Source organism: Quercus lobata, chromosome 3 (genome assembly GCF_001633185.2).
Source record: "Quercus lobata isolate SW786 chromosome 3, ValleyOak3.0 Primary Assembly, whole genome shotgun sequence".
Classification (NCBI taxonomy): Eukaryota; Viridiplantae; Streptophyta; class Magnoliopsida; order Fagales; family Fagaceae; genus Quercus; species Quercus lobata.
In genome coordinates this window covers 18,579,792-18,606,420 of record NC_044906.1, presented here as the reverse complement: position 1 = coordinate 18,606,420, position 26,629 = coordinate 18,579,792, and the positions used below count along the sequence as shown (strand labels likewise).

At 33.0% G+C, this 26,629-nt stretch overlaps 3 protein-coding genes across 4 annotated transcripts; 2 read left to right on the top strand and 1 right to left on the bottom strand.

Annotated features, from left to right (window-relative positions):
* The first annotated feature begins 659 nt into the window (after window positions 1-659).
* LOC115980062 (calreticulin) lies at window positions 660-4,470 on the top strand. The gene is made up of 14 exons (XM_031102267.1): window positions 660-823; window positions 1,747-1,854; window positions 1,973-2,165; window positions 2,269-2,527; window positions 2,622-2,678; window positions 2,756-2,803; window positions 2,915-3,001; window positions 3,084-3,141; window positions 3,255-3,322; window positions 3,433-3,528; window positions 3,619-3,666; window positions 3,830-3,859; window positions 3,948-4,061; window positions 4,154-4,470. The coding sequence occupies exons 1-14, from the start codon at window positions 718-720 to the stop codon at window positions 4,163-4,165; spliced, it is 1,284 nt and encodes a 427-aa protein (XP_030958127.1). The 5' UTR covers window positions 660-717; the 3' UTR covers window positions 4,166-4,470.
* A 2,792-nt stretch (window positions 4,471-7,262) lies between these two features.
* On the bottom strand, window positions 7,263-14,190 carry LOC115980061 (histidine kinase CKI1-like). 2 transcript variants are annotated; one of them, XM_031102265.1, is made up of 8 exons: window positions 13,882-14,190; window positions 12,996-13,093; window positions 12,622-12,843; window positions 11,740-12,399; window positions 10,400-10,775; window positions 9,325-9,899; window positions 7,927-9,033; window positions 7,263-7,614 (listed from the first exon to the last, which is right to left on the bottom strand). In XM_031102265.1, the coding sequence occupies exons 2-8, from the start codon at window positions 13,068-13,070 to the stop codon at window positions 7,402-7,404; spliced, it is 3,228 nt and encodes a 1,075-aa protein (XP_030958125.1). In that variant the 5' UTR covers window positions 13,071-13,093; window positions 13,882-14,190; the 3' UTR covers window positions 7,263-7,401. The 2 variants fall into 2 exon arrangements, with proteins under 2 accessions (XP_030958125.1, XP_030958126.1); XM_031102266.1 differs by having other exon boundaries at window positions 14,015-14,190.
* A 9,211-nt stretch (window positions 14,191-23,401) lies between these two features.
* Window positions 23,402-24,622, top strand: LOC115980479. Its single transcript, XM_031102720.1, has 2 exons — window positions 23,402-23,902; window positions 24,206-24,622. Exons 1-2 carry the CDS (start codon window positions 23,402-23,404, stop codon window positions 24,620-24,622), a joined length of 918 nt encoding a protein of 305 aa, XP_030958580.1.
* Window positions 24,623-26,629: the final 2,007 nt, after the last annotated feature.

Sequence of the window (26,629 nt, the reverse complement as noted above, 5' to 3'; positions counted from 1 at the left end):
TTTTTTTTTTGAGAAAAAAAACCCATCATTCCTATTTCTTTGCTAAATAGGAATTATATGGACATAATAAATTCTTTACAAAAAACTCATCACTCTTATTTATTTGCTAAATAGTAATTATATGGACATAATTAAATCTTTAATGATAAAATTAAACCCCACATGATTTAGGAAGTAAAATAAAGGTTTTTCCTTTTCTAGTTATGTACTAATATTAAAAAAAATTCAATTTAGGAACTAAAATAATGGTTTTACCTTTTTCTTTTAAAAAAAAAAAATTCCAATAAGCGTGACCCGTTGTCACAGCGCACAATAAAATCGGGTCCAATTGCTGCGTACCCACCACTACAATCACGCCACGTGTAAATTCCGTTGCAGTATATGCCACCCGTAAACCCAAGGGCATTTCCGTAATCTCATAGTAAAACAACTTTCCCTACGTGTCTCATCCAATAAGAGCCTCCACACCTAGCGGAGCCACCAATCCAAATCCGCCACGTCAAAGCAATGACAAGCATTTCCACGCGTCAGACAGATATTCTTCCACGTCATCAATTTGTGTCCACCTCAGCAATTACAAAATAGAAACTTACTATTTTAACCCGGCCAGAGATGGCAAAAACATGGATTTCAACCCCTATATTAGTCCCTCACAGAGCCCTCTCTCTCTGTAGCTTTCTCTGTATCTCTCTCTCTCTCTCTCTGAGTGCAACAGCAATGGCGTTTAAGGGCCGAAGAAACCCTAGCTTTCTCTCTCTACTCCTCCTCCTCTCTCTCCTCTCCATCGCCTCCGCTAAAGTCTTCTTCGAAGAACGCTTCGACGGTACCTCTCTCTCTCTCTCTCTCTAGCTCTATCTATACATTTCACTGCTCATATTTTCTCTATCTAGATTTCGATACTCGCTCTCAATTTCCGTGCGATCCGATCTAGTGGTTTTGCATTCGAATTTGCTTAAATGTGATTGTTTAGATTAGTATTTTGGACTAGATCTGTGAAAAAAAATTCCACATTTTCGCTTTCTAATTTTGAAATGGTCAAAATGCGGTAATTTCGGTCAACATCAGGATCATGATCTTGGAAATGAAATGATTGAGAATGATTATGAGTATATCTAAGCTAGATTTGCATGTACATTGTTTTCTGTAACTTAATATTTATATTTGAAATGAATGAGATTGATTTTGAGTGTGTGTGTATATATATGTTTTAATTGAAAATTGAGTGTGCTTAATTGATAATTATATGTATAAATACACAGATATAGATTGCGTATGTACGAGTGAATTATAAGACGCAGAAAATTCATAAACATAGAAAAGCCTTGCATTTTGATGAAATGTGGGTTCGAGATCCATAGGTTGCATATGTGATTTGCCAAAAATAAATAAATAATCGGTAGATTTACAAGAAAAGAGAACGAAGCTATTGAATCTCTGATATTTTTCAATGAGCTCTAGCTCAATTATCGTGTCTACCATAAGAATCAAGCCTTAGTCAATGTCGATAAAAAAAAGATATAAAGAATCTTAGTTATTCCATTGTTAGGGATATGAGAAGATTGGTATCTTGTGTATAATTGTATATTCTTTCTCATTCACATATATGTGGGGACAATACTGAAAACTTGGAATATGACTAATGAAAACTATTTGCTTTGGTGTCGTTGAGTTTTCATTTTGCTCTTGTATGTTGAGATTTCTCGCTACTGATTTCCATGTGTTGAATGTGCAATGTATACACTAAAGACGGATGGGAAAGTCGGTGGGTTAAATCTGATTGGAAGAAAGATGAGAACATGGCTGGAGAATGGAACTACACCTCCGGGAAGTGGACTGGAAACCCTGATATCAAAGGTACCCTTTCAAATTCAAATGATGTTTGTGTGTGTTGGAGTAAAATTTGATGCGTTAAGTTGATCTTTAGCGTTTTCAATATACTGTCACATTTTAAGATTTCTAAACATCTTTACAGGTATCCAGACAAGCGAAGACTATAGATTCTTTGCTATTTCAGCTGAGTTCCCTGAATTCAGCAATAAGGATAAGACTCTAGTCTTCCAATTTGCCGTCAAGCATGAACAAAAGCTTGACTGTGGTGGTGGGTACATGAAACTACTCAGCGATGGAATTGATCAAAAGAAATTCGGTGGTGACACCCCATACAGGTCGATAATAAAATTCCCATTTTGGCATTTTCTTTTGGACTAAGGCTTGGTGATTTTTGTTGAAATTTGCTGATTTGGTATACGATGATTGTTTGTTCTGCAGTATCATGTTTGGCCCAGATATCTGTGGCTACAGCACCAAGAAAGTGCATGCTATTCTCAACTACAATGAAACAAACCATTTGATCAAGAAGGATGTTCCATGTGAAACCGACCAACTCACTCATGTCTATACATTTATCCTCAAGCCAGATGCCACCTACACCATCCTAATTGACAATGTGGAGAAGCAAACCGGCAGTCTCTACTCTGATTGGGATCTTCTCCCTCCAAAGAAAATCAAGGATCCCGAGGCCAAGAAAGTAATTACTCATTCATGCTCAGTCTGACTTTTACTTTAGCTTTTCCTTTTGGTTTCAGATATTGATGTTGTCCCAACTGTATTAATGTTGACAGCCAGAAGATTGGGATGACAAAGAGTACATTCCTGATCCTGAAGACAAGAAGCCAGAGGTACTGATCCTAAATTCGTAAAACTCTTAATTTCTATACAAATCACATTCAATCTGACTCATTTGTTGCATTTATAGGGCTATGATGACATCCCAAAGGAAATTCCTGATACCGATGCCAAGAAGGTAGACACTGAATTTCCTGTTATTCAAAATATCTATGATGTAGTGGTTATTGATTGCGTTTTACTGGGCAAGAAATAGAAGTGTAGTTCCTAACAAGATGGTTTGTTTCAGCCCGAAGACTGGGATGATGAGGAAGATGGTGAGTGGACACCCCCAACCATTGCCAACCCTGAGTACAAGGGCCCATGGAAGGCAAAGGTTTGTAGATTTCTAGTACAAGTTTTTATGTGTATTGTGATTTAGAACATGCTTATTGATAACTTTGCCCTCCTCCATGCAGAAAATTAAGAACCCCAACTACCAGGGGAAATGGAAGGCACCATTGATTGACAACCCAGGTTCGTTACTTATTATATAAATCTACAAATCACATAATGATGTGCTGTGACGCCCATTAGTTTGTTGTTGTTAATGGCATTCAGTAATACTTATTAGTTTTGTTATTGAGCAGATTTCAAGGATGATCCAGACCTATATGTCTTCCCCAAGTTGAAGTATGTTGGCATTGAACTGTGGCAGGTAATTTATGTTTAAATTATATTTTTTGGGGCAAGGCGGGGGAGGGGAGGGTTACTATTGTGTTTGCACGCCAGCTTATTTTCTCACAAGCAAGATGTGTAACTTGGCAGGTGAAATCTGGTACCTTGTTCAGCAATGTCTTGATTACTGATGATGCAGAGTATGCCAAGCAGTTAGCAGAAGACACCTGGGGCAAGTACAAGGATGTAAGTTGCATCTTCCTTCTTATCTTTGAATCTACACTAGAATCTGTTCTGTTGAAGGTGAAATTTGATTGAGATATATTGATTTTGCAGGCTGAGAAGGCAGCATTTGATGAGGCTGAGAAGAAGAGAGAGGAGGAGGTACACTCTTTGCCCATATATTCTGTCATAAGAAAGCTTTTAAAGTTCAATTTATTTGCCCATGGCAGTTCAAAATGCTGAAGAAGAGTATTTCATCCATGCTACTTGTGTTTGTACTTATTTCTTTGCTCCTTCCTAACTCTTGAATTTAATTCTTTACCAGGAAGCAAAGGAAGATCCAGCTGATTCTGATGTAAGTCTACACGCAAGCAAGCTGATTTTTGGAAATTATGAAACTGCAATGTTTACTGTGGTCCTAATTCTGCCAATCTTTTTTTCAGGCTGAGGATGACGATGATGACGCCGAAGATGAAGCAGGTGAAGATTCTGATGTTGAATCCAAGGATGAAAGCAAAGACGATGCTGAGGTTGAAACCAAGGAAGATGAGAAACATGTAGGGTTTCTTTCCTCCTAATGAAATTGTACCATTTTTTGTTTTGTTTTAAACTGTGTATTGATATTTTTTCTTGTGCTCTATGTTTGCAGGATGAACTGTAAGGGACTTGAGGGTTCTGGACATAAAGGTTGGCCATGAAGTGGTCCAAAATTTTTTTCCCTTGTTTATTTTTAGTAATAGGAGGTTTTTCTTAGAAAACGATTGAAGGCTTAAAGCAGAACTTCATGGCTGATTGCTTTAACTCTTTCAGACTATTTGAGCCATTAGATCAAAGAGGATAATGTCTGTGTTTTATCATCACAATTATGAAGTAGTTTTGGCATTTGATGGCAAAAATGTCCTACTGGATTTTGGCTTCTAGTATTTATGTTACATTTACCATTAAATTTAAATTTCTTTAGACGAATCAACCTGCTAATGAACTTAATGCTTTATATTTTTGGTAATGTGGCAAACCATTCCACCAGGGAACCCAATTGTTGCCTGCTTGGAATAAAATACCTTTCTTTCTCAAGAAAAAAAGCTTTGTGATGTTGTTTTGAGTCTTTTGACAATGTGGTTCAAACTATATTAATATAAACTCCGGAGTCTGGACTGATATTTTTTTCCCCATCACTTCTGCTAATGGCCCCAAATAGTGGAAGTGGAACTGTTATAAAATTGAGACATTTACATGAGGGTGGTGAAGCTTCATTAGCCTTAAAGAGTTCACTGGCAACCGCATGATGAATTTGGACCATCATGGGTATTCCGAAAACATGAATCATTCTTATTTCCAACCTCAAAACATCAATAGATCTTAACCAAGTAGATAACTATTGTTAGCAAAAAAGCCTGCAAATACAGTTATTTAACGTATGATCTACGGTTGAGAATACAATGATAAACAGAGGTAAATAGTACGTCACTAGTCTCCGTGAAGGAATAGTTTCTGCCAAGGCCTGTAGGTTTAAGAAATGGGGCCTTGTTACGATCTAATTTCAGCTCTGACTGCACCCAAATGAAACAATTTGCACCAAAAAAAAAAAAAAAAATTATAGCTGAAACAAATTCTGTTTGCTGCAGTGAAATAAACTATAATGAGTTCTTTTTACAAAGCAAAACAATTTTCCAAAAGACGTTGTGTGACGATTCTATAGACAATAGCCAGCCTTAATGTTTTGAGGGAAATTAGTAATGGGATCCATTGAACATTCTTTCTTTACAATAGTAGATGAAATAGCACTTTGCTCTCTCATTCTTGGCAAATCTATAGTTAATTATCTAAAGTTGAAGTGTAGCATTTATTGTTACTATGTCCATGTTCTTATTGAGTTACATCAGTGTAGCATTTTGTTTCAATTCGGTCTATTGGGTCCATTTTGGTTCATTTGATCTTTTTAGGTTTAGATTGGTTCATTTCAGTCTACTTTAATCCATTCGATCCACTTCAATGTTGTTTTGAGAGGAGGGGTTTATGTAAAAAGAGAAATTACTTCATTGACAATTATTTCATATTCTCAACGTAATGTTAGTAGATTCTTGATAAATTTTTTTTTAAATGTTATTAAATTCTTGTATTTTTTTCCTAATCTAAATGATATATTTACTTATATCTGCTTCATCTTTAGGCCATTCAATACATATAGATGATAAATCGTTGTAAAGAGTACGAAAAACAAATTCTAACCACACATTACATTATTTAAAAAATACCTCCCCTTATATAATAATTGAAGTTAAAATGCATTATGTTTCCTTGAAGGAAGGAAAAAAAAAAAAAAACTTACTAAATTTAAACCACTTTCAAATAACAAATATAGATAGCTTAATTTTGATAATCTAATTTATTGTATCAACTACATTTTGTTAGAAAATAATCACATCATTTTAAGAAGGTTTTGAGACTAATACTTATAAGTCTCATTTATTATTTTCATTTTTCAATTAACAAAAAAACAAATTGTCAAACTTTTCTACGCATCACGCAAGTTTGCGACTAATATAATTAACAACGCACCAAAGAATCCTGTATCTCAATGTATCCCATGTAAATAACTTTAGTTTCAAATCCCTCTTCCCATTGATTGTAAGGGTAAAAAAGAAAAAGAAAAGAACAACTAACTTTGTGCTGAGTTCAAATCTTCTGTTCCACTCTTTCTGTTCCACTATATACTTCACAAATAAAAACATGTCATATGTCTATCTATTTTATTAAGTGCTAAATTTATGCCTTCTATTATTTTAATTTCCTAAAATAAATAAATAAATGACCAATCATATTTAGGTAATTGAAATGATAGAAGATATAAATTTAGCATTTAATAAAATAGATGGACATGTGACATGTTTTTATTTGTAGAGTATATAGTGGAGCAGAAAGAGTGAGACAAATGGTGTTGGCTCTTCAAATTACATAATTGGCAGGAGTCCAAATCTTCTGTCCCACACTTCCTGCTCCACTATATACTACACAAATAAAAATATGTCACATGTCCATCTAATTTATTAAATGTTAAATTTATGCCTTCTATTATTTTAATTACTTAAATATGATGGATTATTTATTTTAGGAAATTGAAATAATAGAAGGCATAAATTTAGCATTTAATAAATTAGATGGACATGTGGCATGTTTTTATTTGTAGAATATATAGTGGAGCAGAAAGTGTGGGACAAAATATTTGGACTCAATTGGCAGTGATATAATAAAGCAAACTACTTGTCCTTTAACAATTTGACAGTCGGTGTAATTTGTTTGTTAAAAAGAATTGGTGAAGTTGGAGAATCATGGGGCCTTCAGTGTCCCAACTTGGTGAGTGTTAACTCGTGGTGAAGCTTTAATATATAGTAGTACTATATCTGGTTTCCTTTGATGTATGCATGGTTAGCTTCTAAGGAAGACTCTTAAAAGTTTTATTTGTAAATTCCATAATCTTGCATGTTGGTTGATGAGGCACCATAGAATAAGCTTGATTGTTCTTGTTTTGTTTGTTTACATGAAAATTGGTTACCCTATTTTTACTGAACACCTAATTTCTAATAATCACAGAAGTAGAGCAAATTTTAGTGCGTCGAGGGAAGTGTTAGTGACACTTTTTCTAGTAATCACATAAAGCAGACCACATCTAAGACAGTTTCTGGGGAATTCAATCAGCACATAACCATTATCATCCATTAACAATGAGTGATACCCACAAATGAAAAATAGGCCCTGATAAAAAAACTAGACATATACTTTTATTCGAAGAAATATGGAACCCAAACACTTTTATTTTTACAAATTGAACAAAAAATGATGGCTAGTGACTATGATCTGATCCAAAAGAATAACTAATGTCAAGAATAGTTTAAACGTTTATTGTTTATTGTTGATAAATCTGATTGCTTCCAACAACTTGTCCTCTTTTAATGGCTTAATTAAATGGATATCCACCCCTGCATCAAGCATCTTGCTTATTTGTTCTGACTCTCCATAGGCTGTCAAAGCAACAATAGGTAGATGGATGCCATAGTGTTGTTCCTCCACCCTTATCAGTTTTGTAGCTTCCAATCCATTCATTACTGGCATCTGCAATAAGAACAATATACCAATTCTGTCATGTAGAAATGAAAGGCATTGTGGATCTGCAAAATATTATTTGAGAAATCTTTAAACACATCGACAGAACTTGTTAAAGCTTGAAATTTGAGATACTAGGGTAGTTACCACACAGACATACAGTATTTGTTAGTCCTGGGAAATCATTCAGTTTGGTCAGATCATAGCAGATACAAGGTCTATAGCTTTTATTCCAAAACTCTCCATAAATATGAATTACCAAAGATGGAAATTTTCTTTTTTTAAATGAAAATGAAATTGAGATGAGTTTTGTAAAATTACCTCACAATCCATGAAAATATAGTCATAAGGGAGAGAATTGGAGTGTCCTCCCTTTCTATGATCAGTTAAGACTTTGCAGATGTGATCAAAGGCCTCTTTTCCATTCACACATACCTCTACCTCTGCACCAAGACTACAAAGTTTTTTTATAGTCACCATGCGTAACACTGCATTATCTTCAACAACCAGAGTTTTCTTTCCATTCAAAGGTATATCACTGCTTTTCTCATCAGGTTTATGGATCACTATTTGCTTCAGTGATCTGTGATGAGAAGAAGGCATCCCCAACTGCATATCTTCACAGTCAAGTTCATTTGAGGAATTATGGTCTATCAACCTTGGTAAGTTGCATTTTCTTAGTTCAGGTATCAGTCCTAGTACTTGATATAAGCGTGACCCGTGAAATGGTTCATATACAATATGATCACATGGAGGGTCTCTTGAATGAGTTCCATGCACAGTTGGATGATATAACCATACAACCTTGCACCGTGAATTTTGAATGTCCTTCCTGAAGTTAAACACAGCTGAACGTAGTTCAGAGAAAGTACCAGCACTCGCATCAATCACAATCAGTATGATGCCTGGTGAACTTTTGGAGTTGGTCTTTCTGTAAGGCAGTGGAACATGGTCACTTCCATCCTTGATGCATGAGGGCCCATCAATTGGTCCTGAATCAGAACTGAAAGATGCAGATTTGCCCATATAATCAAGTAAACCCATCTGGGTTTTCTCTGAAAAACTGAAATAGGAAAGGTCCAACCTGTGCTTTATTTTCTCCAGATGTGATAATAGATTTTTCCCTTGCTTTACATATGACACTTTTATGTTTAAGCTTTCTATGTAATTCATCAAGATTTTCCTCCGTTGATCGCCTTGTATAAGAAGTACCACATGAGATCCTTCTGGTTTAGGTGAAGGGGACCGAAGTGATGCAAAAGATTGAAATCCGTTTGAATGGCGATCACTGTGCACTCTAGGAAATTCTCCTTCAGTGTCTGCTGACTCCGGTTTATATGTAGGAAGCTTGATATTGAGGTTGAAGCAGGTGCCTCTTTCACCAGGCTCTTTGTCAACAATTCTTATATCTCCACCCATTAGACGCACCTAGAGCACAAAGCCACAAACACAATAACATTTAGTCAAATGCAAGGGTCAGCTTAAAAGCAATTATACGGCCCATCATTTCACAAATTGAGGTAACCTTTTGCTAATTCCAGAAGTACTTCATATGTCTTTGGAAGTAAAAATAGGTCCACTTTGCATTCAAAAGAAAACAAAGTATAAAACAGAAAGACCTTAATTATAGGTTGGACAACAACAAACCAAAAGCAACATCCACGTCCAAAAGGAGGAAAAACTTCAGTGCATTAACTAGGTATTACTTGAATTGCTTACCAAAGATTGAACAATACCAAGGCCCAAACCAGATCCTTCTTGACCAGAAGCTGTTTCTGTAACCTGATTGTAGTATTCAAAAACAGATTTTTGCTTGTCTTTAGGAATTCCCAAGCCAGTATCATCCACCTCAATGACAAATTCTGTGAGATTGGGTTCTTGTTGAGCTGTATGAAAGGCAACCAAATCATTTAAACCTTTTTTGTTCTTGTAACACAACCGTGACAAGTACTCCAATAAAAGATGACTATTAGAAGCAATTATGGCATTTTCAAAACTTGTTTCCTGGACCATGGCACGAACTGTGATGTGCCCTTCAGTTGTATACTTAACAGCATTACTAAGCAAGTTGCACAGGATCTGTTTAAGCTTTCCACGGTCACCTCTAACATGACAAGATTTAGCTATTGAGCCATCACAAGGATCAAGTACAATGTCAATGCCTTTCTTTATAGCCATGGGATAGAACATATCCACTACATCCTCGAGGAGTTGAGCCAAGTTGAATTCTCCTTCTTGGAGCTGCATCTTTCCAGCTTCAATTTTACTTGTATCCAGAACTGAATTCAATAAGCCTGAACCATTTTCATAAATAAAATAATTGTAAATATAAGCAGTTTCTCCATGCTAAATAGTTCATCTTCTATTGCTAAAACTTTAAGAACTGGTTGATAATTCAAATAATCTTGAGTCTGATTGGCTAATGACTATATTATTGACAAAGTAACTTCCATTGGAAAATTAAGGAAGAAAAAATTTTCTGCCACATGCTTAAAATTTTAGTTGATAGATGATTTAAGAAAATGTCAGATACACACACTTGGATCATTGATAACATTAATATAATAACATGCATATATGTTAATGCTTTGAATTAAATAAAGTATAGGTTACTGTATATGCTTAAAAATGATTTAAATGTTCTACACATCCCTAAAGTTCCAAATTATTTATAAACGAGTACTGAAGCATGTGGTGAAATATACACTTCTCCTTGGAATTGATCTATGTTGATAACCTTGGTTTATACTTTATTAGGGTGGCAAAAAGTAAATACAATGAGCATAATAGTTACCAAGGAGATCTTTTGTGCAATCATTCATCTGTGCTAAGTTTGTTGCTAAAACTGAGTCATGACTGACATCTTGATTAGAAAGCTCTATCAAACCAGTGATAGCCGCCAAAGAAGCACGTACATCATGGCTTGCTCTAGCAAAGGCATGGCTTTTGTTCATACTCTTGCGTTCTGCTTGTTGAGTCGATTCCATTTGTTTAATGAGGGCAGCACATAAGAACATTTCTCGTTTCGCAGCTCTAACTATCAAGAACAAGAAGATGGACAGCGAGATAACCATAAAAACAAACAGAAGCAAAAGAAGTGTGAACGAAAGCTTGCTGTTCTGATGGACAAGGCTCACTAATCTGTTGGTGGGATAAGCCAAGACATATACCTGGGAAAAAAAAAAGTACACATCTAAATGAACTATAGTTGCCAAATTATACTATTAGTCATTGTTGGCAAATCTTCATGTCTTATATGCATTTGTAAACTTCATTATGTAAAATATAAGATGTTTTTTGTTTTTTGTTTTTTTTTTTGTCAAGTTGTGGAATAAAATTATTTTTAATTATAAAGTCTTAGATGAATTTGATGTTATTTTCAAATTAAAGGAAATAAAAAGGAACATTAGCTGTTAGTCAAGAATAGAGCAAATTATGTCCTTTCCTTTTCGTGTTGATAGAAATGAGTATAGATAGAACTCCAGATAAATTGTATGAGTGAGGATGAGTTGCAGTCTTACTTTATCATATAACATGCATGTAGTCAAATGGTGGTTACTTTGTATAAAATTGTCTTGGTAAATACAGAGTCAATGGGGCAGTTAGATGCACCAGCACAATGTCATAAACTTGATTTGAGTATTTGACAGTGGATCAAAGGAAGTGATAATGTACTGATAATGACTGGAACATAACAGAATTAAATCTAAATCCAATTGTAGGAGAGATATTTGAAACAATGAAGGGGTTTACACCCCATATCAACAATAACCAAAAATGTAATATGTGTCTTATAATTTGCAAAACTCTTTGGATCTTTGTCATATCACTTTTGATAGTGTAAGCAAGTAGCCAAAATCTTTTACCCCATAAGATTAAGAAACAAAATACTATTTTATATGAAACATAGTGCTCTTAGCTGACTAGTGTAAACACCAATCAATGTGACAATGGAAAACTCAAAAACTAACAAATAGCGATAATTCTTCTTTGAAATCCAAGATAAGCCATGTTGAGTTGAAAACCTATTCTGATACTAATATCTAATTTCTATAGCATTTTTCATTTTAAAATTCACATAAATCTCTTAAACATAAATAAGAAGTTGCCTGAAAAAAGTAGCAAAAATTATACCGTTTCAACTCCAGCAATCTCAAGCGTAGAGCAATAAAATGTGTATTTCATTCCTGAAACTTTCCCATCAAAATGTTTTGACCCACCATCATCAGACTCACACGAGAAGTTAGCTACTTGATCTGTAGGGTCTCCATTTGAATTCACCATTTGCACCAAAACTGTATTATTGCTTACCATTATCTGTGCATTTGGTAGGCTTGCTTGTATAATCACTTTCCCATCTTTTGTAGCCAAGTGAAAATTACCACCATGAAAGTCCAAAGCTGAAAAATGGTCGATAACCACTTTTGCAGGCAAACCAAAGGAAACCACACCTCTACCATCCACAGCCACAGCACTAAGAAATACGCTATCTTGAGATTTGCTCCATGCTTTTCCTAACCAAGAATAGCCACTTGTACTATTTAAGGCCTGTTGAATCCAACTTGAATTTGTAGTGGCCATAGGGTCTGCAGTTTTTGCTTGTCCATATAACTTCCCATTGTCCCGGTCCACTGGCTGAGCATACCAGTTTAAAGGAGATGAAGTGTTGGAAAATACTGCTAGCATTTGATCCTCATCTTTGTAAAGTGAGAACAGTAAGCCATCTAGTCCAATATAAGAAGCATGTGATATATATGGAATTGTTGAAAGTGCTATAAATAATGTTGGTGCAACCTGAAAATATAATTAAAAAGCCAAGAAATTATGAAAAAAAGCATTAGTTCATATCTTCTAGACACATTACCATTATGCATTGCAAATTTTCAAATTTTAGAAAGTTTCCGAATGCTTGATTATCAAAAGAGCTTTCACATTTCCTTGAATCTGTTTACATTTCAATGGAAAAGGAAACTAAGAAGTAAAAACACAAACTCTGCCATCAATAAAAACACTGGCCTTTGCTTGGATGACACCATATGATATTTCAGTTCCATTTAGTGATAAACTTAGAGCTCTTGCAAAATTCATTGTTGATGAATTTAAAGGAACTAGCAATTTAGCTGCTGTTTCAATTCTTAAAGACGAGTTGTTGCGTGATTCAAGTGATTCTGCTGTTATACTTTCTTCAGTTAGTTTGATCATGACACACAACCTTGATATCATGAATCCAGAAAATCCCTGCCAAGTTTTTAACAATAAAATGCGTAAGTTTAAACTGTTGCAAATAAAAGCACTGATATAAAAGAAAATATTTTTCTTATTTGAGCAAAATTCAGATTTCAAAACAATATAAGTGCGTCCAGAATGCTAAAGTTTGTGGAGGGAATTACTAGAATGACCAGAAAACAAATTGGCCGCCAAATTATTGTTGAGCAGAAGTTCATTGGATAGGACTTCACTCTCATGGCTGAAAGTTGTGGTTTAATATCTGCATTTCATGGCAAATGTGAGTATTAGATAATGGTTAACAAAAAAACAGGATATATGACCAAGTTTTGGTTGCTGAACCATAATTGTCATGGTATTACACTTCAGTTCATTTATATATCTAATTTTTCAGAATCAGTTCATTTATATATCTAATTTTTCAGAACAATCATATTGAGTAACAATTATTTTCATTGAAAAGATATGACAATATTGATTTAACTATTTACAATGTCACATCTACCGCCAATACAAACAAGTGCAGGATGGGAAGAATGATCAATTATAAAATTTTAAAAAAAAAAAAAATCCATTTTTGATAGACTGACAATGACAGCAGAATCCAAATCCAAAAGTTCTGATTGAAATAATTAATTTGCGTCTCAAAAATAAGAATTTTTTGTTATTTGGGTTGTTTTCAATGATCTATTGGCTCTTAATTTTGAATGTGAAAAAGAAAAAAAAAAAGACATTTTCTTATTTTCATAGAAGCTTTGCTAAAATTCTATTAAATGCCAAATACATTTCTGCATAGTTACATTTCTTTAAAAATGATCAAGAGAATGAATAAATGGAAAAAGTGCTAATTAGTACCGATCACTAGTAAATTTTTTTTTAATAATCTACTGAAAAAGGTCTCAATAAAAGTATATGATAATTAAAAGAGAAGTTGGAATGTAAATGAAGAAAAACTAATCCATGAAAATACATGCCAAAGGTAGTAATAAAACATGGTGCAACCATGGCATTGTAAAGGACATTATCAACAAGACTTAGTTGTATACTTACTATGAAAGCAATTGAACAAGAGCAACCAATCTAGCAATGTGGAAAATTACCAAAGTTCATAGTAGAAATGGAAGAGTGAGATAGAGAGAGAGAGAGAGAGAAAATCTTGTGCAATCTGCTATAAACAGAATACCAAATATTGTTCAGCAACCGTGGGGCTTAAATCCAGTGTAACAAGGAGAAAGGAAAAACGTTATATTAAGTGCATGCAAATACAACGTGTACTTCCAAATTCACCAGATAGAGATTCTGTTTCTCTGTTTTTCTGTATTCTTCGTAGATTAGAGAGCAAATTGGTGAAAAAAGAGTTTGAAAGGAAATCTAAGAATGAAAAATAAAAAAAATCCTATTATAAATAGTACTTAATGTAAAACCAAGAGATAAACGAGCAGTCAGTAACAACTAGTGAGATAATTGTGAGAAATCAAATCCCGCAAATCTTGGTGGGAAGTACTAATACTAAAAAGATTTTAAAATCTAAGTGGGCCAAAAATAGAGAAACAAAAACAAGCCCATAAAATGAAACTATTGGGTCAAGACTCAAGAGTAATTACAAATCAACTGGCAAACGAGAGGCCCACCACAGAGAGGAATTAAACAAAGAAGGTGATCTTATAAAGCTTCTCCATTCTGCCACCGTAAATTTAAGTAGCCAAATCTATAAAAACAATCTCCCTCCCATATTATTGGTTTTTCTATTCCATATTTTTAGGATGTCCTAAAATATAATACTATTTCAAAACAATGAAAAGTTTAGATAATTTTTCTAACTTAATAATTTTTTATATAAAAAGTAAATATTTTTCTTTCAATATAGTTTAAATAAAAGAGCTTAATTTTAAAAACTTTGGATGTTTCTATTTGAAAGACAGTAATGTTCTTTTAAAACTATATTTTTCAAAATGAAAATGTTAAATTTATTGTCCATTTTACCATATAAGATTGACGGATGTCACATTAATAACATATAGATAAATTATTTAATTTGTTTTATTTTGGATATAAAAATTAACATGAAAAACCAATAGTCACTAGGTTGTATGATTGAGTTTGCTGTGTGCCTTGTGTGTGTGTTTGTTTCTAAAAAAAAGATAGTATAATTGGGGGAACAAATTAAACCTCTTTTACGAAGATTTGAGTTTGTTGTGTGCCTTGTGTGTGTGTTTGTTTCTAGAAAAAAGATAGTATAATTGGGGGAACAAATTAAACCTCTTTTACAAGGATAGGCATATATATATATATATATATATATTAAGTTACATATTTTTTACACCATAAATTATAAGAGATTTAGATTATGTTTGGATTGGGTTGAAAACCCACGTCTGCGTCTGCGTTTTTCCTTTTTTTTTTTCACGCATTTGTGAGACTTACGGCTACTGTTCATGCACTGTTCAATGAACAGTAGCCGCAAAGTTTGACTTTTCTCACTTTTTTTAGCCAATCAGTGCACATCGTGTACTGTTCACGGACCCACAAATTTCACTTTTCAACAACTTTTTCATTAAAAATGAGTCCCACAGTACTATTCACACATTTAAAAATTATTTTGCTACAGTATTTTTTAGTTTTCAATTTTCAGTTATATCCAAACGAACCCTTAACAATTAAAAAAAAAATCATTAAATGTTATTGTTTTCGACTTTATTATCTAATTAATACAAGTATTCTCTCTTTCTTTATTTATTGCTTTCCAATTTATTTTAGGAAAATAAAGGGCACACTGCCATTTTCAATAACTTGCAAACTATACTCATCTACTAAAGAGCACCCACCATAGCCAAACCTCCCATTTCGGCAAACAAGCAATAGATCAGTGCATCGTACACCAGAAATTTCTAACCATATAGCCATATGGCAAATAAATATTAAATATTAATTGAATAATTCCAATATAATAGGATTGCGGGAAATATTTTGAACTTCAAGAATTATTTGAGAGTGCCACCGCAAATAATTCTTGAAGTCCCCTTTTATTTGTTTATTTTTTTATCTAATATCTTTTGGATATTGGTCATGAGACTGTAGCCTAACAAGTTATGTTAATTACATATTTAATCGAGAGATATGAGATTGAAATTACAGAATGAACATATGTTATTCGGTAAATGGTGATGATGATTTTGATAGAGATCTTGCTGATGGTAACAGTTTCATCAACTCATCCATTAAGTCAATCAGGAAGTCAATGAAAAGCTGAAAGTTCCATTAGCCTATGTATATGTAATGTCTCTTTTTTTTTTCTTTTTTTTTCTTTTTCTTTTCTTGATTTGTATTTTTTAAAAAAGAGTGTTAGTAGTTGCTCCGTAAGCTGAAAAAAATATTCGATTATTTTTTATTTGTGTATAACAATGGTGGTGAACAATGCTTGTTTAAATCTTTGCACTGGCACAGGGACTCTCAAATAATAGCACCGTCATCGAAAACCATATTGAATCGTGGGTTCTAGTTAACTCAACTGGTAAAGTCTTTGATGGTTGAATAAGAGATCTAGGGTTCAATCCCCGCCTATACTAAAAACCGATTAGTGTTTTGGTCTGATGATAAAAAGCTATTATCAGAAGCGGACGCCATAGGTTGAAACTCTCTCAAAAAAATAAAAAAAATATTGAATCATTGGCTTGTTGGACTTCGCTCTTAAAACAGCAAGTAAACAACTTATATTTCGGCCAAATTAAAGGTGGGTAAGTAATAATTTTCCCTTTCAGTTTTGTCATTTTAGTAAAGTAATATTTGAGTCTTTTGACTATTGTAATCAATAAAGGAAGAACAAGAAATAAAGATCTTTTTTTTTTTTTTTTTTAAATGGAGAAATAAAGATCTTGTTAAATGGGTAAGTTGATGTGATAGGTAATACTCTAAATTTTTATTGATGACACAAAACGTTACCATGTTTGGTTACTGAAGCAAAGAGGTTTATTGATGGATCACCAGAAATCCTTGGTATGGATGTTTGGCAAGCATAGCTTGGTTCTTGTAGCAATAACGGTGATTCAAAATCAGAAAATATTCTATAGATCAGTTGATTTTGGTAGCACCTTGAAGCGAAAAATGCTAGGATCACAATCAATTACACAACTTTTATCACAACTCATCACGTGACAAGTTGTAAGTAGTGAAGAAAAAGTGGGGCGTCCATGTGATCCATACCTCCACCACTCATAACTTGCCATGTGGCGAGTTGTAGCAAAAGTTGTGTGATTGCTTGTGGTTCTAATATTGCTCAAAGAAAGCTGAGAGAGAAAAGACTATTAAGAGCACGAGGGAGAAGGGGGTGGAAAAAGAAACAGGTATGAGTTGGATTGAGATCGAAAAGAAAATCCTAAGCTTTGTTGTTGGGGGCAAAATGCATGCGCAATTTGGAAACATATATGGGGTTTTAGCTGAGTTTGTTTAGACACATGATAGATAAAAAGGATATGCTCCAAATAAGAGGTTTAATCTCTATAATTTGGATCAAGATGGGAAGGGAGAGCCATTTTGATTTACAAACGACTCATATATTTCTTAATCTTCTGGGTTTGGTATGATAATCTCTCAATGTAATTGGATGGTTTGATTTTTAGCTAGTTGGTGATTTAAGAACTGGTTGAACTTCTAAGCGGTGTTGCCTACTTAGCATACTTGGTAGATAATCAATCAATGTGTGCATCTGATTGGCTTATGATGATTCGTGTTTCTTGACTCATCTCATCTAAAATAAATGAATTTGGTTATATAACCTCGGTTAGTTGATTAAGATTTTTAGAGCTACCCCATTTTAATTGGTAAGGTTTAGCTGAGTAAAGTTGAGCATAGTTGCTCTTTAATATTTTGACTAAAAGACATGAAAGCATGCCATGTGCAACTAATGTAAGTATGTAACTCTTTCTTTAATATTTGCATGATTCTTCTTAGTTCTCCCTGTTTAGCCGCTTAAGTTATTGAATCAATATCAATAATGGTCTATAGCCTAAACTTTATCCTTGGTATCAACTTGTTTCACTAAGATGGGTGAATTACATGGAACTTTTCCTTTGGGTATCATTTCCTCCTTCATGAAGCATTCACGCTAAATCAAATTGTAAAACAATTCTCAAAAGTCTCTCTGCAATTGAAGAATGAGCGTGTTCTTGAACTATGTATACACTTCTCATTGCTTTTTCCCCCTTTGAGAAAAGGACATTAAAAATCTTTATGTTTTGCTTGGCATTAGAATTATGCAAACCCTCTTACAAAAGAAAAGAACAATAAAAAACAAGCAAAGTATAATTATAAAAAAAAAAAAAAAAATCGATTGAGTAGTCACACTTACAGACACTTAACTACAATTGATTCTTAGGTTGCGTATGCCAATTCAATGGACATTAAACAACTTTTTTTAAAGGGGAAATTACACTTTACCACCTTGAACCATATATTTTTATTACACGTTTCACTCAAAACTTTTCAAATGCATGTTTTGCACTCAAAACAAGGATCCTTGTTACACTTTGCACCCTGACATCAAGTTTGTCGTTAACTTAGATGAAAAAATATAGCATAACGTGAAAATACCTAATTGCCCTTCTTCTCAATCCTTTAAAAACAATATACTTTAAAAAAAATAATTTATTATTACAGATAAGGACGTTGAATCTCTTTATCCTTTGCTTGGCATTTGAATTATGCAAACCCCTTTACAAAAGAAAGAACAATATACATCTTCAAACAAACATAGTATACATATAATTTTTAAATTTGGTTAAGTTGATTCTACATAAAGAAAAAGTAGTGTCCTTCTCAATCCTTTGAAAACAATATACTTTATTAATTATTATTACAGATAAGTACGTTGAATCTCTTTATGCTCTGCTTGGCATATGAATTATGCAAACCCCTTTACAGAAGAAAGAACAATATACTTCTTAAAAAAAACAAAGTACACATAATATTTAAATTTGATTGAATTGATTTTATGTAATGAAAAAGAAGTCCATTTCTTTAAAGTATCTTTGTGTTGATGTTGTTTCTTATTTTCTTGATTGTTATAAAAGAATATTAAGAATTGAAGAAATATCATAAGATTTCTTATAGAACATAGATTCCTTCTTCTTCTTCTTTTTCCCTTTTACCTTTCTTTTTTTAGTGTTTTTAAATAAATGAATAATTGTGGTATTCTAATTTCATGAAAGAGCATCATAATAATGAAGGTAATCCTGTTTTTTTTTTTTTTTTAACACATCAGTCTTATACTTGAGTTTTTCAAAAAGAAAGAAAATGGAAAGAAGGAAAAAGGGGGGGGGGGGAGGACAAGTTAAATTATAACTTCAAATAAATGTAAATAATAACTTAAAATGTATTGAAGCAAAAGTGTTAAACGGAACTACAGTTTTCTGAAAGAAACAAGTTAAATTAACTAATAATAACTTAAAATATACTCAAACTAAAGTAAATTAATTAGGTCATATCTCTTAAGTGACAGAATAATTATTTAAATAATATAGATAAAAATGGGTGTGGCTTATCTCCAATACTTTTTTAATTGGAATCTCTTTTTATTTTAATAAGAGACTGCCACGTCAACCACTAACTAAATAAAATGTGTAGATTAACATTTACTACCACTTACCATTATATATTTAAAATAAAAGGACATGTCCAGTTAAAAAAGTACTGGAAGTAAGCCAAATCCATTAAAAATATGTCACAATTAGCATTAATCTATGATCATTCAATTACTATCTTATTATTACCGGATTTTTATTAAGATGCCATTAGTGTACTAGTGAACCCTAGGAACTAAACAGCCTCTTTAGAGCAAGTGAAAGTTATCTTGCACTAAAGGCACAAGATAATTAGAATGAATGAAAATTATGTTATGTTATCTATTGCATCATACGCTGAGATAAAAGAAAATTCTTAAAATTATATATTTACATGTTTTGTCAAGATTTGATGGCTCAATGTAAATGGAAGGTAGGCAAAGCATGATTCACAATTCTCAATTTTGTGTCGTGTGTTTCATTTAATTTTTAATTTAGTACTAAGTGAATTATTGAGTGTAAAAATTGAAAAGTCCAAATCCAATTAGTTTCTAAATTGGATTTCAATTGAAGTCCAATTTTTTGCCACGGGTCCATCTAAAATTTTAATTTTTGTAGCAAGTGAATTATTGGGAGCAAAAACTAAAACCAATTAAATTGTAAATCATATATATAATGAGAAACCATAACATATTTTAGAAATGTATGATTTAAAAAAAAGGGTAAGCTTGTATAATTTGAACCTCTTCTAAAAAAAATTAATTTGAATTGTATAATTATGATTTTTTTTTTAATTATAATCATGCATATGCATGGGACTACATACTAGTCTATTAGTAAAGTTTGAGCATATAAAGATTGACAATTTTTATAGAAGATTTTTTTTAATAGATTTGGACACATGAAAGATAAATTTCAAGTTTAGAATATTCAATTTTTTTTTTTTTTTGAAATTATGGCAAGCAAGAATAATACCTTGCTTATTTCCTTATTTTGTTATTTCCTTGTTTTGTTTTCTTTTGAGATTCTTTTGAGATAAAGAATGCATTTCTTATTTGGTACGATTGATAACAATGCTATATATAGTGGAAGTTGTAGATGAATTCCACATTAACTTTGTTATAACACAATTGAAATTTGAGGCTAACTTGGAGGCTTGCCTTGGTGTGTTTTGAAGCCAAAATTGGATTCTTCTTGCTGTAAGTATCATTAATTGCTTCAACAAATTTGTTCATATACGTGTTTTTCTATTGCTATTCATAAATAGGTTTTTTTGCTTGCTTAAAATTTGTCATATGGATGTTAAATGTAGTAAACTTTTATTGCACTTAAATTAATATCATATCTTTTGAGATATATTACTACTAAATTGTTCGGTATATGTAAACTTTTTGTAGGTTTGATTAAAGTTATATCACTCAATTACTTTTTATAAATCAACTTTTTCTTTAATCCATATATTTATTTGATGGGTTATGCTAACGAGTGCCCTTATGGCATTGGTTAACAATCCATTTTAGAAAAGTTTTGACATAACTTTTATGGGAAATGAAAAAAGCTATCAAAATATTAATTAATTTTTTTCCTTTTCCCATAAAAACTTTCTTTAAATGAATTATTAACCCATGTCCTAAGGGCATTCGTTAGCATTTCCCTTTTTGATATCAATTATAGTTTACTTACACGCAAAATTTCAAAATAATCAATTGTCATTTATTATTCAAAGTAAAACTTATATATAGTACCCTAGGTGTTGTATATTAAATTCCTCAATTAAATTCAAATGCATCGCTGCATTGAATTTAATTGTCGTTGGAAATAATAATAATTGATTGTATTTTATTGGTTAATACAGCCATGTACTTGAATTTAATTAGGGAACCTAATGAATCGTACTTAGGGTATTATACCTAAGTTTTTCCCCAATGTTAAATCTATAAGGTTAGTCCTTTAGTATATTTGAGAACACAAAAACAAAAAGCTAAAGAGTAAGTGAGTTGCTAATGCCCAATCACATTGGTATTAAAAAAGAATAATAGATCACCTTAATATTTGGTTAGTATAATAACGGTTGGAAAGGAATTTTTTTTTCCAACAGTAGCTTTAGCAAACCATTCTCATGTATCCAAAAAAAAAGAAGGTATTGAGCAATAGAACTTTTGTAAAAGCTACCCAAAGTCTAACGTGAACCTAATCTCTGTCAAATATTCATTTTGTCTCATATTAAAGGTGAGATAGTTTGCATTAGTTCACAAATTTAATCAATCTTTTTATTTATATTTTTTTTTACAAACAATCGTATCAAATATCTATTATGGACTAATCATATACAAAATTACACTACAATGGGTTTCTATTTATTGTTAATCTATAAGGTTATTCATTTAGTATATTTTAGAATACCCAAAAAAAAGAAGAAGAAAGAGTATAAGAGCTCTTCATAAATGAGTGAGTTTTTAATGCCCAATTATCTTGATATTTGAGAAGAATGATAGATCATCTAAATATTTTACTGAGCATGATGATTGTAAAAAAGAAATATAATTCAATAGTGGGTTTAGCAAATCATTATTATGAAGAAAAAAAGTTTTGTAAAACTTACCCAAAATCTAACTTGAACAACTAGATCCCTATCAAACATTAATTTTATCCTATAGAAAGTTTACATTATTTCGCAAAAGTTACGCAAGTATTTTTTGTAAGGAAAAAAAAAAAAAAATTGCTTTCTATCTCAATATTTTTAACTTTCTAATCTTGGCTTGGCTTCCTCCTTTTCAATTAATTTAAAAAAAAAAAAAAAAAAAAAAACCCCAATGATACAGTATATTTTTATAATATATATATATATATATATATTTTTTTTTTGCTAGGTAAATGCGGGTGCTTGAACCCCCAAGTAATAGGTTACTTACATAACTGGGTATCAACTCGCCTAGAAGTGGTGGTATACCAAAATTAATTATTATAAAATTAATTATTTTATAATAATTAATTTAGGTATATTGAAGCACTAACTCCATATATCACCCAACATAAATTACTTTCCAATTTTTGAGAAATTATATAGTCCTTATGGTGGACCACGTCATTTGTCCACCATTCCACTAAAAGGCTCCCACATATTTAAAATTGCTGAGTCAGTATTTAGTTTTTATTTAAAACTCTACAATTTTAAACAAGTGGGAGTCTTTTACTGGAATGGTGGACCACATCATTTGTCCACCATGAGGACTTTATAATTTCTCCCAATTTTCAGTCCAAAAAATTGTGCCACCTTACTTGTTAGACCCAAACAAACTCAAACACCTGATGTGCAAGATTTTGTTTAGATGTATTTGTCACTCTTTACTCACTCACACCCACAAATTGAAAATACACACACTCTACATCTGCATCCATCCCCTGTTTTGCTTAGAATCCCCAACTCATCAATCTTACAACTAAACATTCAAAATCTGTCTAAATTGAACAACCCCAACTAGCAAGCATCATCATCATCATTTATAAGCTTTGCGGGAAAAGTGCAATATTCTTTAAATCTAATTGGTATTGTTGGATTTTGATAAAACTCTAATTCTCTCTCTCTCTCTCTGTTTCTTTTCCTCTTTATAAGATATACATTTTGATTCAGTGTACCAGCCCTTGTTGTATTAATAAGTCACGTTTTTCTTTTTTCTCTAAACAAATTGGATGTTATTTTGTCTGTGACTGTGCATGTCATACAAGATCTGATGGAGCCGCTTCAACATTTTTGCCATCCGAAGCATCCCCTGGTCTTTAATCAAAACGAGAGAAGTGGAATCAATTGTTTTAGGTGCCGGGAACCAGTATTTGGTCCTAGCTACAGTTGTGTAAAATGCGTTGACTTCAAGTACTGGCATCATAAATCATGTGCAGAACTACCCCTTGGGTTGCACCATCCCTTACACTCAATCCATCCTCTTATTCTCTTTGACGAAGCCACAAGTTTTCTTGAGAAAGAAAAGAGCAAATGCGAAGTCTGTAATAAATCTCGCATGGAATACACTTATCGCTGTTACCGTTGCAACTTCAACCTTCACGTCAGATGTGCTTCTTTACTACCCACCTTGGAAGCTGAATTCCATGACCATCCATTGACACCCATTTGGAAGTGGATAACGTTCACTTGCGACCTTTGTGGCATAAAAGAAGACAAAGGTATGCCTTATCTGTGTAATCCATGTGGTTTATTGATTCATAGAAAGTGTGCTTATTTCCCACGTAGACTCAAAGTTGTATGTCACAAGCACCCTCTCCACATCACCCATTCTTCTCTTGAACTTGATGAATCCAACTCCCGATTTTGTCTACTCTGTGTTCAAAAAGTGGACACACGCTATGGGCTTTACTATTGCTCCAAATGCGATTTCGTTGCCCACCTCAATTGTACTTTAGACTGGAGAAATAGGGAGGACATAAATTTGTTGGAAATTAAAGATGGAGAGAATGAAGATGCAGAGCTCAATCAATGTGTTGAGTCAGCAACAGCTTACAAAGTCAAAAATATCAAAGTGGGGGAGGACGGAACTAAAATAGCCACATAAATTGAACACTTCAGTCATGAGCATGACTTAAAGCTTACTGATGAGGAGGTTCACAATAACGAAGAAAAATGCGATGGGTGTGTAAGAGCTATTTTCCCCCCTTTATATAGTTGTGCCAATTGTAGCTTCTTTCTTCATAAATCTTATGCTAATTTACCAATGAAAAAGGAATTTCCGCTTGATCCACACCCACTCACCCTCATCCCAATGGCACTTCGTAGTAGTAAGCCATTTTTGTGTAATATCTGTTATCAGTCTTGCAATGGCTTTCTCTACACTTGCCAAACATGTCATGTTGAACTTGATGTTCAATGTAGTTTGCTCTCAGACATCCTTATCCACGAAGGTCATAAGCACCAACTTTTCCTCTCCTTCACAGGCAATGAACAGAGTTGTAGCAGTTGTGGTTCTAAAATTTACTTTGTATTCCGTTGTACCACTTGTGAATTTGCACTTGACTTTAAATGTGCTACACTACCACAAACCACAAGGTACAAACAACACGAGCACCCCTTCAATCTTAGTTATACAGCTGAAGATGATTCTGGTGAATATTACTATAATATCTGTGAAGAAGAAAGAAACTCAAACCATTGGTTCTACTACTGTGCAGATTGCACTTATCCCGCACATCCCGAATATATTCTCGGGAAATATCCAAATAGGAAGTAACGAAACGCTTAAATATTTGATTGTCACCGACAACCCCTTTCTTTCATTAAGGAAACTAAAAGTCACCCTTCATGTCACAAATGTAGTCTTCCTTGCAAAGAGTTGATCAATTAATGTGCCCCATGTAATTTCTATATCCACAATTATTGTTCATAGAAAGGAAAAATCTGTCTTTAATTTTAATTTTAATATTTTCCTTTTCAGTTGAGCATTAATTATTTATTGCTGAATTGAATGTATTATTACGGCTGTCAAAAATGGGTCTCCTTCACCTTTTATAACATTATGTTGAGATTGTTAGTGTGAATTTCTATTTTTATCTAAACAAGTCATCTTTCCATTTTATTCTTGACATCACTTACATCATTAGTTTAGTTTTATATATTTTTGCAATCATCCTATGGTCAAAATCTGTAGCTCTAGGAGTAAAAACTCTAAATTTAACAGTCATTCATTCATGCATTTTAAACTTCCCAATTAGATTTGATCCTATGTAATTTTATGTTTTATTTTACTAATGATTCTGTGATTAGTATTTCCTTATCTACTCCTATATTTTGTCTTTTAAAAGACCATATATATATATATATATATATATATATCCTGAAGCTTTTCCTATGATGTTTCTTTCTCATGTTTTATTGAAAGAGTTCATAGTTAGGCTAAGTACTGTTCCAAGTGATTGTTTGATTTGGAGTAGTCTGTTGTTGCAGCATAGAAGCATAGAAGAGATATATTACTTCATTTTAGGAGCTGTACTTGTAAATTGAATCCTTTTGTTGTATGGGCAATAGATTAAGATCAAGAACTATTTATTGGTGGTACTGGCATTTCTCCTCAAGATATGTGTATTGTGACATGTTGCCATGTTACACAGGAGCTTTCTGGAATCTAGTATGTTTTGTTTGGTAATCCTTAGCATGTATAGGTTGGAATTGGTACCGATATTGGGGTCCTGTTAATGAGATGCTAAGCAATGTTACAGACTGCAGCTCTTAATTAACTAACATTTCAGTTATTACATTTCAAATCAATCCTTTTAGAAAGCATGTGATGTTTGAGGATTGTTTCTCTATCTGAGTTGGGAAAGTTGTATCAATTGAGTTTAATCCATGTTAGAACTGATGTGGTTACCTTCAGTTTTATAAATTTATCTTAAAGGACCTCCAATGAGTTCAGAAACACATCTACTTGTTAGGTACCATCCCTCATTTGTGGCCACTTTGATGTATGTAGTGTGGAGGTAGTTGTCATGCACAGTGGCACAAATCCACATACACATTCACTTCTATAAACATTAACCATGAAAGCATGCACCCTATTCTATAAAATTCATTGTAGACATACATTGAGTTTGAATATCTTCTTAAGCATGTATATGATTTTAAGCAGTATGACTAACACTTTCCCTTTAGCCTACTATAGAAAGCATGGTTTTGAAACCCGGACCAGACCGTACGGTCCGACCGGGAAAACCTTGAACCGTTTATTTTTACGGTTCTTTTAGCTTCAAAAACCGTTCTATGTGCAAAAAACAGGGACCCGTGCGAACCGCGGTTGGACCTCACGGTTTTGAGAACCGTGATCGGACCGCTCCTCACGGTTCCCTACTTCATCTGAACTTTAAAAAAAAAAAACAACAACAACGACAACATTATCTACAAGCTTACAGAAGTAGATCTTCATTATTGTAACTTCAAACATGCTGTTAGACGTTGAGACTTGAGATCACATCATAGTTTCTTCTCATTCTTCTTCTCTATATCGCTCTCTCTTGTTCTTTCTCTGTCTCAGTATTCTTCATTTTCTCTTCTCTCTTGTTATTTCTGCGTTTTTGCCTTCTCTGTCTTCCTCTCTTCTCTTGTTGTTTCTTGTTTTTGCCTTCTCATTTACTCAACCTGACTGTCAACCACAGGCTATATTCATGGGCTTCAATTTTAATCCGGTGGACAAAACAATGTTTTCCTTTCACACTCCTCTAGGCTTCTAGCTTTAGTTTATATTTTA